The 14,808-nt window shown below is 32.8% G+C and overlaps 1 protein-coding gene across 4 annotated transcripts in view; it reads left to right on the forward strand.

Moving 5' to 3' along the window:
- Positions 1–14,779, forward strand: part of MYEF2 (myelin expression factor 2) — a 37,086-nt gene extending 22,307 nt beyond the window's left edge. Inside the window, exons 10-17 of one of the 4 annotated variants that reach the window (XM_017545140.2) lie at positions 3,406–3,507; positions 5,040–5,090; positions 5,382–5,450; positions 5,756–5,854; positions 6,153–6,224; positions 7,923–8,131; positions 8,211–8,262; positions 14,148–14,779. In XM_017545140.2, coding sequence (XP_017400629.1) covers positions 3,406–3,507; positions 5,040–5,090; positions 5,382–5,450; positions 5,756–5,854; positions 6,153–6,224; positions 7,923–8,131; positions 8,211–8,262; positions 14,148–14,311 — 818 coding nt within the window. In that variant the 3' untranslated portion in view covers positions 14,312–14,779. The remainder of the gene's footprint in view (positions 1–3,405; positions 3,508–5,039; positions 5,091–5,381; positions 5,451–5,755; positions 5,855–6,152; positions 6,225–7,922; positions 8,132–8,210; positions 8,263–14,147) is intronic. The other 3 variants (XM_017545156.2, XM_017545150.2, XM_017545168.2) reach the window with 3 other exon arrangements.
- The last annotated feature ends 29 nt before the right edge of the window (positions 14,780–14,808 follow it).

The raw sequence follows: 14,808 nt of genomic DNA on the forward strand, positions 1-14,808 counted from the left end.
AGAGACGGGGTTTCACCATGTTGACCAGGATGGTCTCGATCTGTTGACCTCGTGATCCACCCGCCTCGGCCTCCCAAAGTGCTGGGATTACAGGCATGAGCCACTGCGCCCGGCCTTAGTTTTTAATAATTTGATTACACATACCTACCATACTACCATAAACATAGGGAATTGTTTTGCTGGATTTACAATTTTGTTTGAGTAACATCATAATGTATTATATAACTTGCTTTTTTTTTGTTTAAAATTGTTTTGGAAATTCATTTATATTGATAGATGTAGCTCTAGTTTCTTCATTTTAACTGCTGATACCACATTTTATACATTTTTCTGTTTTTAGGTTAGTTTAATTTTTAGTTATTGTGTATTAAGTTGGAAAGTATTTGTTCTTTTTTATTAGAATTATCTGTTCTCTTTATATTAACTAGAAATTATGTGTAAAACTGGCCTTCATCTATTGTTTTTGGGAAGTTGTTAATTACTGATGGTTTATATTTTCTATTGTTTTCTGAGTCAATTTTTGTAATTTCTATTTTTCTAAGGATTTTTCGATTTTTGTTCATTTTCAAATATTTTGGCATACAATTATCTCTTAGTAAATTTTTTTACATCTATGGTTCTGTTTTAAAAATTCTGAGTTTGCGTTTTTTATTTTTTTCTTGGTTAATTTTGTTAGAAATGTGTCAGTTTTAATAGTGTATTCAAATAACTGAATTTGGATGTTTTGTATTTTTAATTTCTGCTCTTAGCCTTATTTATTATGTTTTTCCTTCTATTTCTTTGGGTTTAGTTTGTTTTTGTCCTAACTCCTTAAGTTGAATGCTTACTTTAAATTGGTAGCTTTTCTTTTCTAATATAAGCAGTTATGACTATAAAGCTAGTACATGGGTTTTGCTATGGAACATTTTTATGATGGGTCACTTTTTAGAGTATTTAAAAATTACCATTATGGGCCAGGCGCAGTAGCTCATACCTGTTATCCCAGCACTTTGGCAGGCCAAGGCGGGCTGATCACTTGAGGTCAGGAGTTCAAAACCAGCCTGGCCAACATGGTGAAACCCCATCTCTACTACGAATACAAAAAAAGTAGCCAGGCGTAGTGGCACATGCCTTTAGTCCCAGCCACTTCAGAGGCTGAAGCAGAAGAATCAATTGAACCTGTAAGGCAGAGGTTTTAGTGAGCCGAGATCGCACCACTGCACTCCAGCCTGAGTGACAGAGGGATACTCCGTCTCAAAAAANCCCAACACTTTGAAAGGCTGAGGCGGGCAGATCATGGGGTCAGGAGCTCAAGACTAGCCCAGCCAATATGGTGAAACCCCATCTCTACTAAAAATACAAAAATTAGCCAGGCATGGTGGTGTGCACCTGTAGTTCCAGCTACTCAGGAAGCTGAAGCAGAAGAATCAATTGAACCTAGGAGGCAGAGGTTGCAGTGAGCCGAGATCGTGCCACTGCACTCCAGCCTGGACAACAGAGAAAGATTCCGTCTCAAAAAAAAAAAAAAAAAAAAAGATTACCATTATGATTTCTTATTGAGCCATATATTATTTGAAAGTAGAAGTTTTCAGTTTCAAAAGGTATGAGTTATTTTTTCTTAGTAATTCTCATTTCAATTTGGTCAGAGAACATGGTTTATATATGAGTGTGAATCTTTGGAATTAATTGGGTTTATGGAAGGCCTACCATATGACGCATTTTTCTTAGTATTCTGGGAATAGTTGGTGAGTGCAGTGATCTATATATGTCCATTAAATCAAGTGTATTACTCATTTAAATTGTCTTAGATTCTTACTAATAATTTTGTCTGTAACACTTTTTATCTTATTATCTTTTGTGTCTGGTAAAGTTGCCCAGTATAATAGTAGATTTGTCAACTTTTTCTTTTTACTTAAATATTTTTAAGCTAGCTTAGTAAGTCCATCTAGATTAGAATTAATATATTTTCCTAGTGAATCAAACATTTTATATTAATGGGTGATTTTTTTTCTCTAGTAATTACTTTAAGTCTTTTGTCTGATATTAATGTCAGTACAACAACTTTATTTTGTTTAGTACTTGCCTGGTACATTTTCCCTATCTTTTTACTGTTTTAGACGTCCCCCATATAAACATTGTTATCGTTGGGATTAGACTTTTTAAAAAATCACTTTGATAGTTTTTTTCCCTATAAAATTGAAGAGTTCAGTTTCTTCACATGTATTGGTTCATTTGGGTAATTTCCATTATATTATTTTGTGTTTTATTTTTCTGTTTTACAAATACTTATTTTTCTCCTATCTTCTTTGGTGTTTGTTCTGGATATTTTAATATTTCTATGAATCCTGAAGTTAATATAATTATTTTAGTAATAGTAGAGTGACCTTTGAATGCAGTCACTTTCCTACTGAATTATATGCTATCATTGCTGAACGTTTGAGTTTTGTATTATTGGTTCTGTACTGTTTTTTTTCTGTCCCACAAATTAGACAATGTTATTTACCATTTTCTTGTGTCATTACTCCTCTGCTTTTATACTCTGGTGTTCATTTTTTCTTTGAAGTATATATGTTAGAAGCTGTTTTAGTGAGGATCTTTTATTAGTAAATTATCTCAGTTTTGGTTTTTAAACATCTTCGAAGATAGTTTAACTTGTTTTATAGTTTAAGATTGATAATTATTTTCTCTAAGCACTTTGAAAGTATTCTGCAGTCTTCAGGTTTATACCGTTGCTATTAAGTCAACTATTTGTTGAATCATCATTTCTTTATAAGTAATCTGTGTTCTTCCTGTAGTTGATTTTAAGATTTTTGTTGTGCAGTTTGGCAACAAAGACCAAAGTCTTAAAATCAGCTCCATGTCATTATGCAACTAACCTAAGGTCTCAAAAATTTCCTCTTCTATGAATAATAGATGTTAAAACACTTAGGGTGCCATATAAGTATAAATAAATATTTATAGCAATAAGAAAACTAGGTAATGTAATATTTGCTTTATGCAATGTTATACTTACATGGTTATTTACTTTTTAGTGTTATTTGAACTGTTTAAGAAGTAATTCTCAAATTTGAAGTGGTTCTACAAATTTGGGCAAGATGCTCATTTTCAGATGTGTGTGCCATATATAAGGTGCTATGATATTCAAAATCCTCTCGATACTTTATTATTCCTTTCATTGTACCTTTAAGTGGTATATAAGGTGTACTTTATATTGTATCATGTTTCATATCATAAAACACTTCTCATTAATAAATGGTTTTATAGTCAGGATTCAGTGTGCTACTTTCTAGATAAAAACAAGAACCAGTGCAAATTTGCAGAAATTTTAGGGATACTACTTCAGGTATATGGCTTTTTAAAAAATTTTCTTGCCAATTAGTTAATCATATATGGATCTTGGTAATATTCTTCTCATTTTTGTTTTAGGTGGCCTTGGAGGCATTGGAATGGGACTTGGTCCAGGTGGACAGCCTATTAGTGCCAGCCAATTGAACATAGGTGGTGTAATGGGAAATTTAGGTCCAGGTGGTGAGTATTCTAACTTTCTTTTTTCTTTTTAAATGATACATATGCTAGCTAATAAAGCCATTGATCTGGTCTGTTTAAAGGACTCTAATTAATAGTTAGATATTTATGATGTCACTTCAGTCTGAAAAAGGAATGAAACCTTGAGAGCAGCTAACATGAAAGAGATAGGCAAAAGTCAGGAAGGTTTCTTTGGGGCCAGCTGTATTGTAGCTAGCCTTTTAGCACTTTTGATTTTGAAATGCCTTTAAGGCAGAAGGAGAATATGTCATGTATGTACAGTATTTATGGAGTGGCTGAAATGCTATAATATCATAGCCAACTTAAATTTGGGAATGTGGCTTTTCAGGTAGTTATTTGGCTGCTCATCTGAAGGAACTCACAGTTCATTTTTGGAGAATGGTTTTTAAACTCTGGTGTTAGGACCCAGACTTTTAATTTTATATCTTAAAAATTGTTGAGAGCCCCAAAATGCTTTTGTTTATATAGTTATAATTACCAGTGTTTACTGGTATTTATTATACTATAAATGAAATAAAAATGAAATGTATTACAAGTGAAAACTTGGAAATTAGAAAAATTATGTATTAAAAAATAAACTCATTACTTGTTAACATAAATAAAATCTATAAGAAAATAAACTGTTTTTCAATGCAAAAAAGAAATTAGTGAGGAGAGTGGCATTATTTTACCTTTCCACACATCTTTTTAATGTTTGGCTTAATATTAGACATCCATGCTACTGTATTTGTTTCTACATTTAGTTTTTTGTGATATTGTGTATCATATAGTCTTTGAAAAATTACATCTTAAACTCAAGAAAAACAGTGGCAGAACAGTCAAATAATGTCTTGGTAGTATTTGGTGACTTAAATAGTTTTGACCTATTGAACCCTAAAGAGTCCCTGGACCATACTTTGTGAATTATTGTTTTAATTGATATACTGATAAATGCTATGAGGTTTCTATTTTTGTTGAGATGCTGTAGTCACACTTTATGGGCTCATTATGGTAATCATTCTGATCCAGACAAGTTTTCTCCCTTATCCTTAGACTCTCACACCTACCTACCACCTCCTAAATATGTACTATTTATAATTTTAAATTTTATACTACTCCTTTAACTGCCATGTGTAGAGGAGTCCTTACATTCTGGCCTGATCTCTAAATCTGCTGTAGTGATATTTCTGTGTCTGTGCTGGAAAAAAAATCATTGATAGTAATATTTCTGTGTTTATTGTGGAAAAAAGTAAATGATTACCTAGTTCTAGATATTCTGTAGCTGAATGTTGTGGGTGTTACTAGTGAATTTTGCTTTCTTGTCTAATAAATGTTCTTAGAAGCCTTTTTGAGGATTTGTGATTAGACAGCTCCTATGGCATGACACTTTAAACCATGCCTCCTGTACCCCACCGCTTCTCTAGTGTTTCATTGTGGTTAGACCAGTGGTATATATTTTGCTATAATGCATTATATCATTCTTTAGTCATAAAAATAAAATTTACTTAAAGTACATACTGTGTATTTTATTTGAGGTATGGGAATGGATGGTCCAGGTTTTGGAGGAATGAATAGAATTGGAGGAGGTATGTATAAAGATTTGTTTTTTTGTATGTACCCATCACCATTTTTAATAAACTAGAAACTGTGTTGAGAATTCCATGAAAAAAAAGTCATGGTTTATTGTTGGCTCATGTTCTAAAGGCTGCTAGCAGAAATTGAGCCTGGTACATACTTTAAGGAAAGTGATGTATTAAGAAGTAGCTGCACAAGGTAGGGTGGTTGAAGAGCTTACTGGTGAGATTTAACATTTACAAAATGTATCTTTCAGCTACATGACTGACAGTTGGATCTCAAAATTAATCTTTATTCCATAGGAATAGGGTTTGGTGGTCTGGAAGCAATGAATAGCATGGGAGGATTTGGAGGAGTTGGCCGAATGGGAGGTAGGTACATGTATGCAGTGGGAAGCATGTGCACATTTAGTTTTCCCCGTTATTAAAATCTCCACCCTGTAACTTAGGAATGGGTGCTAAAAATGTCTTCAGAAAGCATATAGACACTATGGGATAAAGATAGGCATGGTGGGAATGGGGATGGTATATATAGCATGTGAGGTAAGTTGGGTAAATGACAGACTATTTTGTATTTGTGACTTATGCTGTTTTTTCATAGTTTAGATATGTTCCTGATGTTTTCATAATGCACTGATATATTTGAAAAGGGTTAATTTGTTGCACAATTTTTTCAGAGCTGTACCGTGGTGCGATGACTAGTAGCATGGAGCGAGATTTTGGACGTGGTGATATTGGAATAAATCGAGGCTTTGGAGATTCCTTTGGTAGACTTGGTAGGGCTGGCTGCATACTTCTTTTCTTTTTGTAGGCTCTAATTTTCAAAATCTGGTTTCTCTTTTTCTGCGAAACATCAGAAAATTATAATGTTTTATACAACTTATTACCTGAAGAAAACACTTTAAGGATTTTAATATGCTAGCCCTCTTTTTCAACATCTTATATATTTGAACTCTATTTTAAGTAGAACTTTATGCTTTTCAGTTATTGTACATTGGAGCACATAGTACCTTGGAAATTTTAAAGTATGATTATTCAAATTAATTAGTATATTATCTTTCCATCCTTGTTTAGGCAGTGCAATGATTGGAGGGTTTGCAGGAAGAATAGGAGCTTCTAACATGGGTCCAGTAGGATCTGGAATAAGTAGGTTTAAATTTTACTAGAATTTATTCAGTAATATTTGAGTGCTTGCAAAGACTTTGCAAGAGTAGCTATTGTAGTATAGTAATACTTTGTTCTTACATGTTAATGTGTCTTGCTATAATTTGAGAAACCTCAATAGTTAAGACTTTGTTTGATTATTGTTTGAAATTTCTAAATTAACTGTTTGAATTTTACTTCTTTGATATTTCTAAACTGTGTGCCAACAGTCAATCCAAGAAACTTCTTTCTAGCTAAGGAATCTGATCTTGTGTCAGGAACAACTTTTGCTTTAGCACCAACTTTGTTTCCTTGCTTATTTTCTGTAGTAGCAATTAGTGACTAGCTTATTTTGTTTGTAAATATCTATATCTTTTGGTAAATGCAGATATAACACTTTGAGGCACCTCATGAGCTTGAGGGCTAAGGTCGAAAGAGGCGCTTATTTCTTTTCCTCTTGAACCTTTCCCGTATTAGCATCAAGAATACTTGCAACACTAGGGAATGCTGAATCTCTCATCCATTTCTGCTCCTACCTTTTAGACTTTATATTAAACCTGAACACATGGCTTATTTATTATTATTATTTTTAACCTCTTTTGCTTACTGGGCCATGTCTCTGAACTCTCCATATTTTATTGACGTCCTTTAATTGATGAAATTTCACAAATAGGAAATATAATCTATTTAAACTATTCTAAGAGTAAATTCTAAAATCCTGTCAGCTGAAAATATCTACTTCTATTGTGTCTTCCTCCTCATTTTATTCCTTCTTGCATCATCTTTTAGCCACAGCCATTTGCTGTTAATCCTAACTTTCCTACCTTTCTCTTTTATCTCAGTGTTTATACTTCTGTTTCCCTGATTTTATACTGGTTATTCACAGAAAGCCAATTTGAGGGTGATGTTAATTTTTAGAATTTCCATGTTAGGGGATATTAAGTACAAGAAAAAAGTTTTGATAATAAGTAGATTGGAGTAATTGAAAAGGACAGGAGATAGCATCATTGTGTAAGAATGAAGTAGGTATGAGCTCAGAGTTAAATTGTCAAGCTCTGGCTAATGGGAAGTGATAGCATTTTTTGTTGTTCCCTTGACAAGTTCTTTATAATATTGAGAGTAAAAGTTATGTTTTGCTATGATTATTGAATTACCATGAGAAGAAAAACTGTACTGGAAACAGAGGTGAAGATGCTGAGGTGAAAGCTAAGCTAGGGAAGGAATATTTACCTGTAGGAGAGTATGATGAGAGCAGCTTGAGTGCTACAGTTGTAGTAATTTGAATTTATCTCCGTGTATCTTTATTCTAGCAATTATTACGCTTGATATTATTGGAAAACAAAAATAAGGATGAGAACAACTGTCATGCTGTTGGAAGCAGTGATTGATAGAGGATTTATATATTTTATGATCAGAATATAAATTATATGTTTATATATATATAATGTATTTATATAGTGGCTAGAATTTCTAAGCTAACCAAATGTATACTGAAGCAAATGCTGGTCTTTGGAAAGTTATTATCTGTATTAAAATATTTTTATGTTTATAATCTAATTATACAAATTAATTTCCCCCCTTCTTTCTCAAAAATGATTATCTCTTCTTTTTTTCCTCCTTTCTCCTCTTCTCCTTTTCCTTATGTTTTTGAAACAAAAACATGAAATTCCCAAATCCCCCTGTCCTTTCTTGAAAATCCAGGTGGTGGAATGGGTGGCATGAACAGTGTGACTGGAGGAATGGGGATGGGACTGGACCGGATGAGTTCCAGCTTTGATAGAATGGGACCAGGTATAGGAGCTATACTGGAAAGAAGCATCGACATGGATCGAGGATTTTTATCGGGTCCAATGGGAAGCGGAATGAGAGACAGAATAGGCTCCAAAGGCAACCAGATATTTGTCAGAAATGTAAGCAAATAAATATTAAGGATAATTGAAATTCTTTTTTTTCTTGTATATATGTTACTAATACCTCTTTTCATTCTAGCTACCTTTTGACTTGACTTGGCAGAAACTAAAAGAGAAATTCAGTCAGTGTGGTAAGTATGCCAATGACTGCAGTATGTTGATAATGATTATGCAGGAAAATTGGTTGTAAACTCTTAAACACTGTGTTAAGACCTTTGCCTGATGCCTATTCCTGGATAGTCTTGATAGTGTGCCAGGTCTAATTCCACTACAGATAAGTGAATTATTTCACTACCTTTTGACTTAGAGCAGTGCCATTACTACTAGGTAATAACAAGGTTTAGATAACAAGGTTTAGGATATATCCTATCATTGTCTTCTGTTAATAAAGATAGGGTTTGTCTTACTACCTCATTTTAAAAATATAAATATATGATCATTGTTTGCATTAAAATGTTTTTTCTCATGAGAAATATTAATAAATGGTATATTTATTTCTTTGTTTATAGTATAGGGCAGTGGATTATCAGCATAACCAACAGAGATGCTGACATCCAATTGATAAGGGAGTTAATATGTGAGACCCATTCTACAGACACTGTATTCCTACCTAACGTAGGAAACCTAGATGGTAGCATACAACCCACTGCCAGCAATGCCTTGGACATGTGTACATTTTGGTTGCCCTTCTTTTTAACTATAATGATACTACTTATACAACCTTAATATGTTCCATAGGTCTGCAGAAGATTAGATGGTTTATTACTTTTAAAAAAGAGCTTTTTATATACCATACTTAGTTTTGTTATAAAATATATTAATGGACTAAATTCTCACTTTTTTTTCTTTTGCAATAATGGGAGAATTCATGTGAGTTTCATAAAGTAAAATATTTTTTGCTGCTATTAACATTTTTCTGTTATTGCATGGAATCTCAGAGACTAGAGTCACAATAGGAAGCTACATAAGGTAGCATATGTATAATTTCTAAGATCATGAAGAGATAGGTTTAGTGTTCTGTCACAAAATAGCCTTTGTGGCCACTACAGAGATAATATTACCTTAGATTTCTTTATGCATGACTCTTTTGTAGCTTTTATTATATTAATAGTTATTCAAATTTTCTTCCTGTATGGAAGCTCTTGAAGGCAAGAACTGTCTTTTTAGCCTAGCTCCTTTTATTGCCTCTGTACATACAGTAAGAGTTTATGAAAAATTTATAAGTTAAGTGTTCTGGGTATATGTGATTTATTCATTAAATCCACAAACATATTTTTGTCAGTCTGCTAGTCACTAGAATTTTGAAGGTGAACAAAGGGCTCTTGCCCTCAAAGAACATACAATGTGAATTTGTCTAGGATGTTCTGTTCAGTCTCTTTCTTAATTGTCCTTTTATTTCCACTAATCAAAATTAAAGTAATGGAAACTTAAAAATTTTTTTGAAAAGAAAAGTTGAAAACAAAGTCAACTGGTTAATAGTCACTACTAAGAGAAAGCAAAATAGTAAAGCAGGAGTAAGAAGATCTATCAGAATGAGTCAGCAGTATCTGGGCATGAATCTTGTAGACTACAGAGGAAATAATGTATATAGGGTCTTAGTGAAATACATCAAATGAGGAGCAGTGGCAGCAAGTATAATCTCTGTTGATGTAGTTTCAGTGAAAAAAAAGAATCTCCAAATGAGGTATGACATTATGTTAAAAGTAGAAATGAAACTTAGCAAGGTAAAGAGCAAAGCAGGACAAATAAATGACAATGAATAGGTGACCAATGTTGGGTTGCCTGTTCCTTATTCTTTGTAGGCTAATTTCTTTTGAGGTTAGATATAAGCAAGGCTTGCAGCAAATTTGAAATCTTTTGTGGGCCTCTGGTCAGAGTGGCATTGTTTTGACATGAGGACATCAGCTATTGCAAGACATTTTTTTGAAAGGAAAAACCATTTAAATCTGTGTGGAAAATTTTTACAGTGTTTTAGCCACATAAAATAATGGTTAAATTATTATTCTTTGCTATTTTGGCTCCATTCTTATAATCCTTTTTTGATCATAATTCTATTTTAAGATTAATGATTTTTATTTTATCTTTTGTAAAAGTTTCTGACTCTTAGATTTCAGTTTAAGGTAACACCATATTTATACAATTCTCTATATTTCCCTTATTTTTAACCTTGAACTATATTGATGGGAAAGAAAATAAAGTTATAATAGTATAGAATTAAGTTTCCAGATATTGACAACTATACAAATTATCTAGCTAGTATGAACTGAACCATCCATTTTTCTGCCATGTCATTTATTTATAAATCTTTTTTCTTAGTATGGAGACATTTCTTTTTAACATGCTGCAAGCTAGTAATGGCCTCTTGGGCAGTAAAAGGCAGTCTTTTATTGTTGTTGTTTTTCTTCTAAGCCCAAAGAGAGTAAGTATATTCTCTTGCTTGCTTCTTAATAAGGATCTAGTATTACTCAATGCATCTCCCCTAAACAATATCTGTCAGTGAAAGGTGCCTGGGAAGCCCCTCTGCTTGTAAATTATCTCTAGTGATTAGCTGTTGTTGATGGAGCAATTACAAAAGATGAGTAAATGTTATATTATGGGTTATATTGCCCTCAATACAACATTGTATTAGCCTTTGTAATTCTGAAAAAATTGTTTTCAGATCTTTCCAAATATAATAAGATGAGAAATAAGTGAAACATAACTGCTATTTTCTAATTCCATCAAGCCCCTAAAGGTAATGTTTTTGACCCCAGGCTGGTAAGATACACATCTTTCCTGTAGCAAAAGAGATCTTTCTTTTTTTTTCTTGCCCTGTGTAATTTCTCAGACATACGCATTTTCAAAAAGGCTGAGTATAAATGAATTAATCCATTTAGTATTGGACCCCACATCATTTCAGCTTGTGCTAATAGGGTCAAATGGGCATATCTTTTAAATGTGCTCCCATGTCATCTGTATACTTTAGCTGCATTCTGGCCTTCTGGCTCAGTATGATGCAAGAATGTAACATTTTAGCACTGCAACACAAGGAAAACTCATTCTCAATTATTCTTGCTATAAGCCATATAAACAGATATAACTTTGTTCCACAGATTTCCATTATGTAGTATTTCTACATTAGTGTGCTTGTTAACTGCATGGAAAATGGAGGTTTATGGTAGATTTTTTGATTAAAGTACTTGCTGCTTCAAGCATGATGAGAGGACTTTAACTCTAGAATCATTTAACAGTAAAAATTCAGTAATATTACAAATGACATATGATGAACATTCATTGATAGGCACTATCTTTTGTTAGTAAAGAAACATTGGAAAACTTTGCTTTTATATCCCTTATATCCTTATTATGTTTTCTTATGGTAGAATGCCTGATTTTCCTTTTTTCATTAATGGTTGTGTTACGACTTCACGTAGGCAGTAGATTTTATTGAATATTCTTTAATTCGTTTTATTTTTATATATGTTTTTATACCAGCATATCCCAATATATACCCCACAAGATGTTAATGGGCTAGGTTAAATGAAACAGAAAGGTTTCTTTTTACTGTGGGATAAATCCTTTTTATTACTAGTATATGTAACAGCAGCAATATGTTTGATTATTCTGTGATAATTTCTCATGGCATACTGTTTTGTCCTGTGCTGTTGCTAAAATTGCAGTCCTGTTTTTGTTTTCTTGGACTCATATAAAATTAGTGAATATTTAACTCAGTTGAGGGTCCTCAGAGCATCAGCTATTAGAAACTATTTTTTTTTTCTCCTGTTATTTGTCTTTAGAAAAGAAAATATTTCAGTTGGTGTTTTTATAGGATCAGGAAGAAACTCAGAAAATTTACAACTGTTTCTGGTTCCATCCTGCTGGGATTCTTTTTAGGGGAGCAGTCTCTCCATAAAATAAATATATATGGCTACTGTCCATATAGCTTGAGCATCAGAACTGTAAGAAAGTTCAAGTATCTTAGCTGAGGGACCTTGTCCACTAGAGAATTTTTGAGGTCATTGCGAGTTCAGGAATTTGGAGGTCTAAGTGCTGATTTCTAAACTGAAAGAGACAATTTAAGAGGAAAGCAAAAAAGAGGAAACTGTCCTGAAAGATTGAGAGACAGATTGTGCAAGAAATAGTGACATATTTTCCTTTGAGTTTTTTGAAGAAGATTTCTTGCTTAGGTGAACTTTACTATTGCTAATAAACTTATGATGGGATACGTAAGAAAAACTACACTTTTAGGTAAAATTAGGATAAGGAAGAAACTTTAACCTTAAAATCGCCTGAAAATCTCAACAGTTCTTTTCAAAATAACTGTAAGGTGCTGCCATTTACCAAGGTATGCTTCTTTAATTAAACTTACTTTTTTTCAGGTATCAGCATTCAGGATATTAAGAGAACTCTGGAAATTGTGCTGCATTTATCTTCAAAGTTTTTTTATTTAATGTGTTTTTCAGTTTCATTTTATGATGTTTATTAGAAAGTGTGATTACTGTGTTTTGCTTATTTTCCCCCATTTCATTCCAGTTGTGGGCTAAATATTATTTGGATCTACTTTAACCATTATCATGTAATTTCTCTGAAGATTAGCCTATTTTATAACTTCTCAGAACACATTTAAAGACTACCTGGCCTGTGTAACAAGATACTGGTTTTGTTTCAGCATGACATTTATTATCTTAGACCATTTAATTAGTGTTTAGTAGGTGAGCAGTTGACTACCAGTTGGTTTTAAAAAACAAATGCAGTAATAGGGAGTGGATGAAAAAGTGAAAGTCTGAAGTAGTCCAGGGTGTTATAGGTAAGAGATCATTCAGATCAAGATTTCAAGAGAAAAAAACCTTCCTTATGCATTAATGTTAAAATTTGATCTTATCTGGAAAGGGCCTATGCAATTTTTTGACAGGCCCTCTTGATTTTCCCTTTCCCCTTCTTTTTCCCCTCCCCTCTCCCTTTATAGAACTAAATATGTCTGGCTGTCTGATTTGGTTGCCAGACTAAAATTAGCCCATAGTGATCTGGCAACTATAATATTTAAAGTCTTCTAGCTTGATTTGTTTTGACATATACATCTAGTGGGGAGTGAAATATTATGGTAAGTAGTCACACCCTAAATTTATGACCTGTTTGGATTGAGTGACCACGTATTCCAGTTGCCTGGGGATAGTCTCACTTTACATCTGTTACTTATGTGTAATTTTTGATAACTCCCCCTTTTACTCTCAAAAGTGTTCTAGTCCAGTGAGGAACTCTATGGCCACTTTGTATTTTGATAAATGGTATTGATTTACTTCAAATACCAGTCTCTAGAGTTAGCAATGATATCACAACTGCATAAGGACAGGTTTCTGGTTTTCCTCCTCTTTCCTGAAGCTTCTCCAAGATTCTCCTCTTGACATCACTGTTTTTACCTTTATTGATTTAAATTGATGCTATCTCTTCCCATGACTCTTTCCATAGCATATTTAGTGCCATTCTTAGACTTTGAGTTCAAATTGTGATACTGAATTTGCACTATGGTTGCAAAACAGAATTAGTGTGGCCCTTTGTAGCTGGATAGAAATTAGATTTCTGATCAGTTGCACTTGTTTGCAAGGGATGAAGGGGTGAAATGAGGATATAAAGGGAAGGAAGACACATTAGGGAGACTGAACAGTAAGCAACCATTTATTCTAAAAATAATTTTGTTTAAATGAGTAAGTTTGTCATAGGGTTTGGTGAGTAGGTGGCATTTTGTGCTAGCTTGACTTACTGCTTATAAAATTCACTTCAAGAATTGGGGATTTAACATAAATAAAATACATTAAATCCTAAGAAAATCTCCTCTGATTCCAATTTTGTGTATTCTAATATGTATATATTTATTACTTTATATGAATTGTATTTTATTCTGAATGTAATGCTTATTTTAATGCATTAATGTTAATGTTTTTAATAAATTATTACAATTGGCTATGAGGAATTTCAAACCTGTAAAGTGAACTAGAACTCATTTAAACTGACTAGTAATTCTGTAACTTTTATTTTACAGGTCATGTAATGTTTGCAGAAATAAAAATGGAGAATGGAAAGTCAAAAGGCTGTGGAACAGTCAGATTTGACTCCCCAGAATCAGCTGAAAAGGCCTGCAGAATAATGAACGGCATAAAAATCAGTGGCAGAGAAATTGATGTTCGCTTGGATCGTAATGCATAATTTCAAGCCATGGTTGGAACATTCCTACATCTGTTTTGCTGATCTCCTAGTAAAAGTCATTTTTTTAAGTAATATTGTATGCTTACAAAAGCTGTAAAAATGAACTTTTAAAACTCCCACCAGCTTTTAACAGTATAATGTTAAAAATATACTGTAATTTTTGTTAATCTCAAGTTTGGGTTTTTAAAGACAGCAAGTCTTGTCATTCAGTTTAAATGAATGGTTATACTGTTTTTAATGAAATAAGCCATTTTCTTGTTGTTTTCAGTACTACATAGTGGGATTTGTTTGCTCTAGTTTCTCCAGTTTTTATCAACTTATTGTAAAGTAAAACATAGATTTTTCCCCCCAAAACTTCTGTTTTATAATATGTTTTTGTTCATGAAAAGAAAGGTCTCAGAAGAATTGGGATGTGATTTGGTTGGTTTTAAATTACTGTAAGTTTTAGATTCTAAAGTTCAGGATTTTTAAATAAATTTTTAAATTTTTAATTTTTC

Source organism: Cebus imitator, unplaced genomic scaffold (assembly GCF_001604975.1).
Source record: "Cebus imitator isolate Cc_AM_T3 unplaced genomic scaffold, Cebus_imitator-1.0 Scaffold9, whole genome shotgun sequence".
Lineage (NCBI taxonomy): Eukaryota > Metazoa > Chordata > Mammalia > Primates > Cebidae > Cebus > Cebus imitator.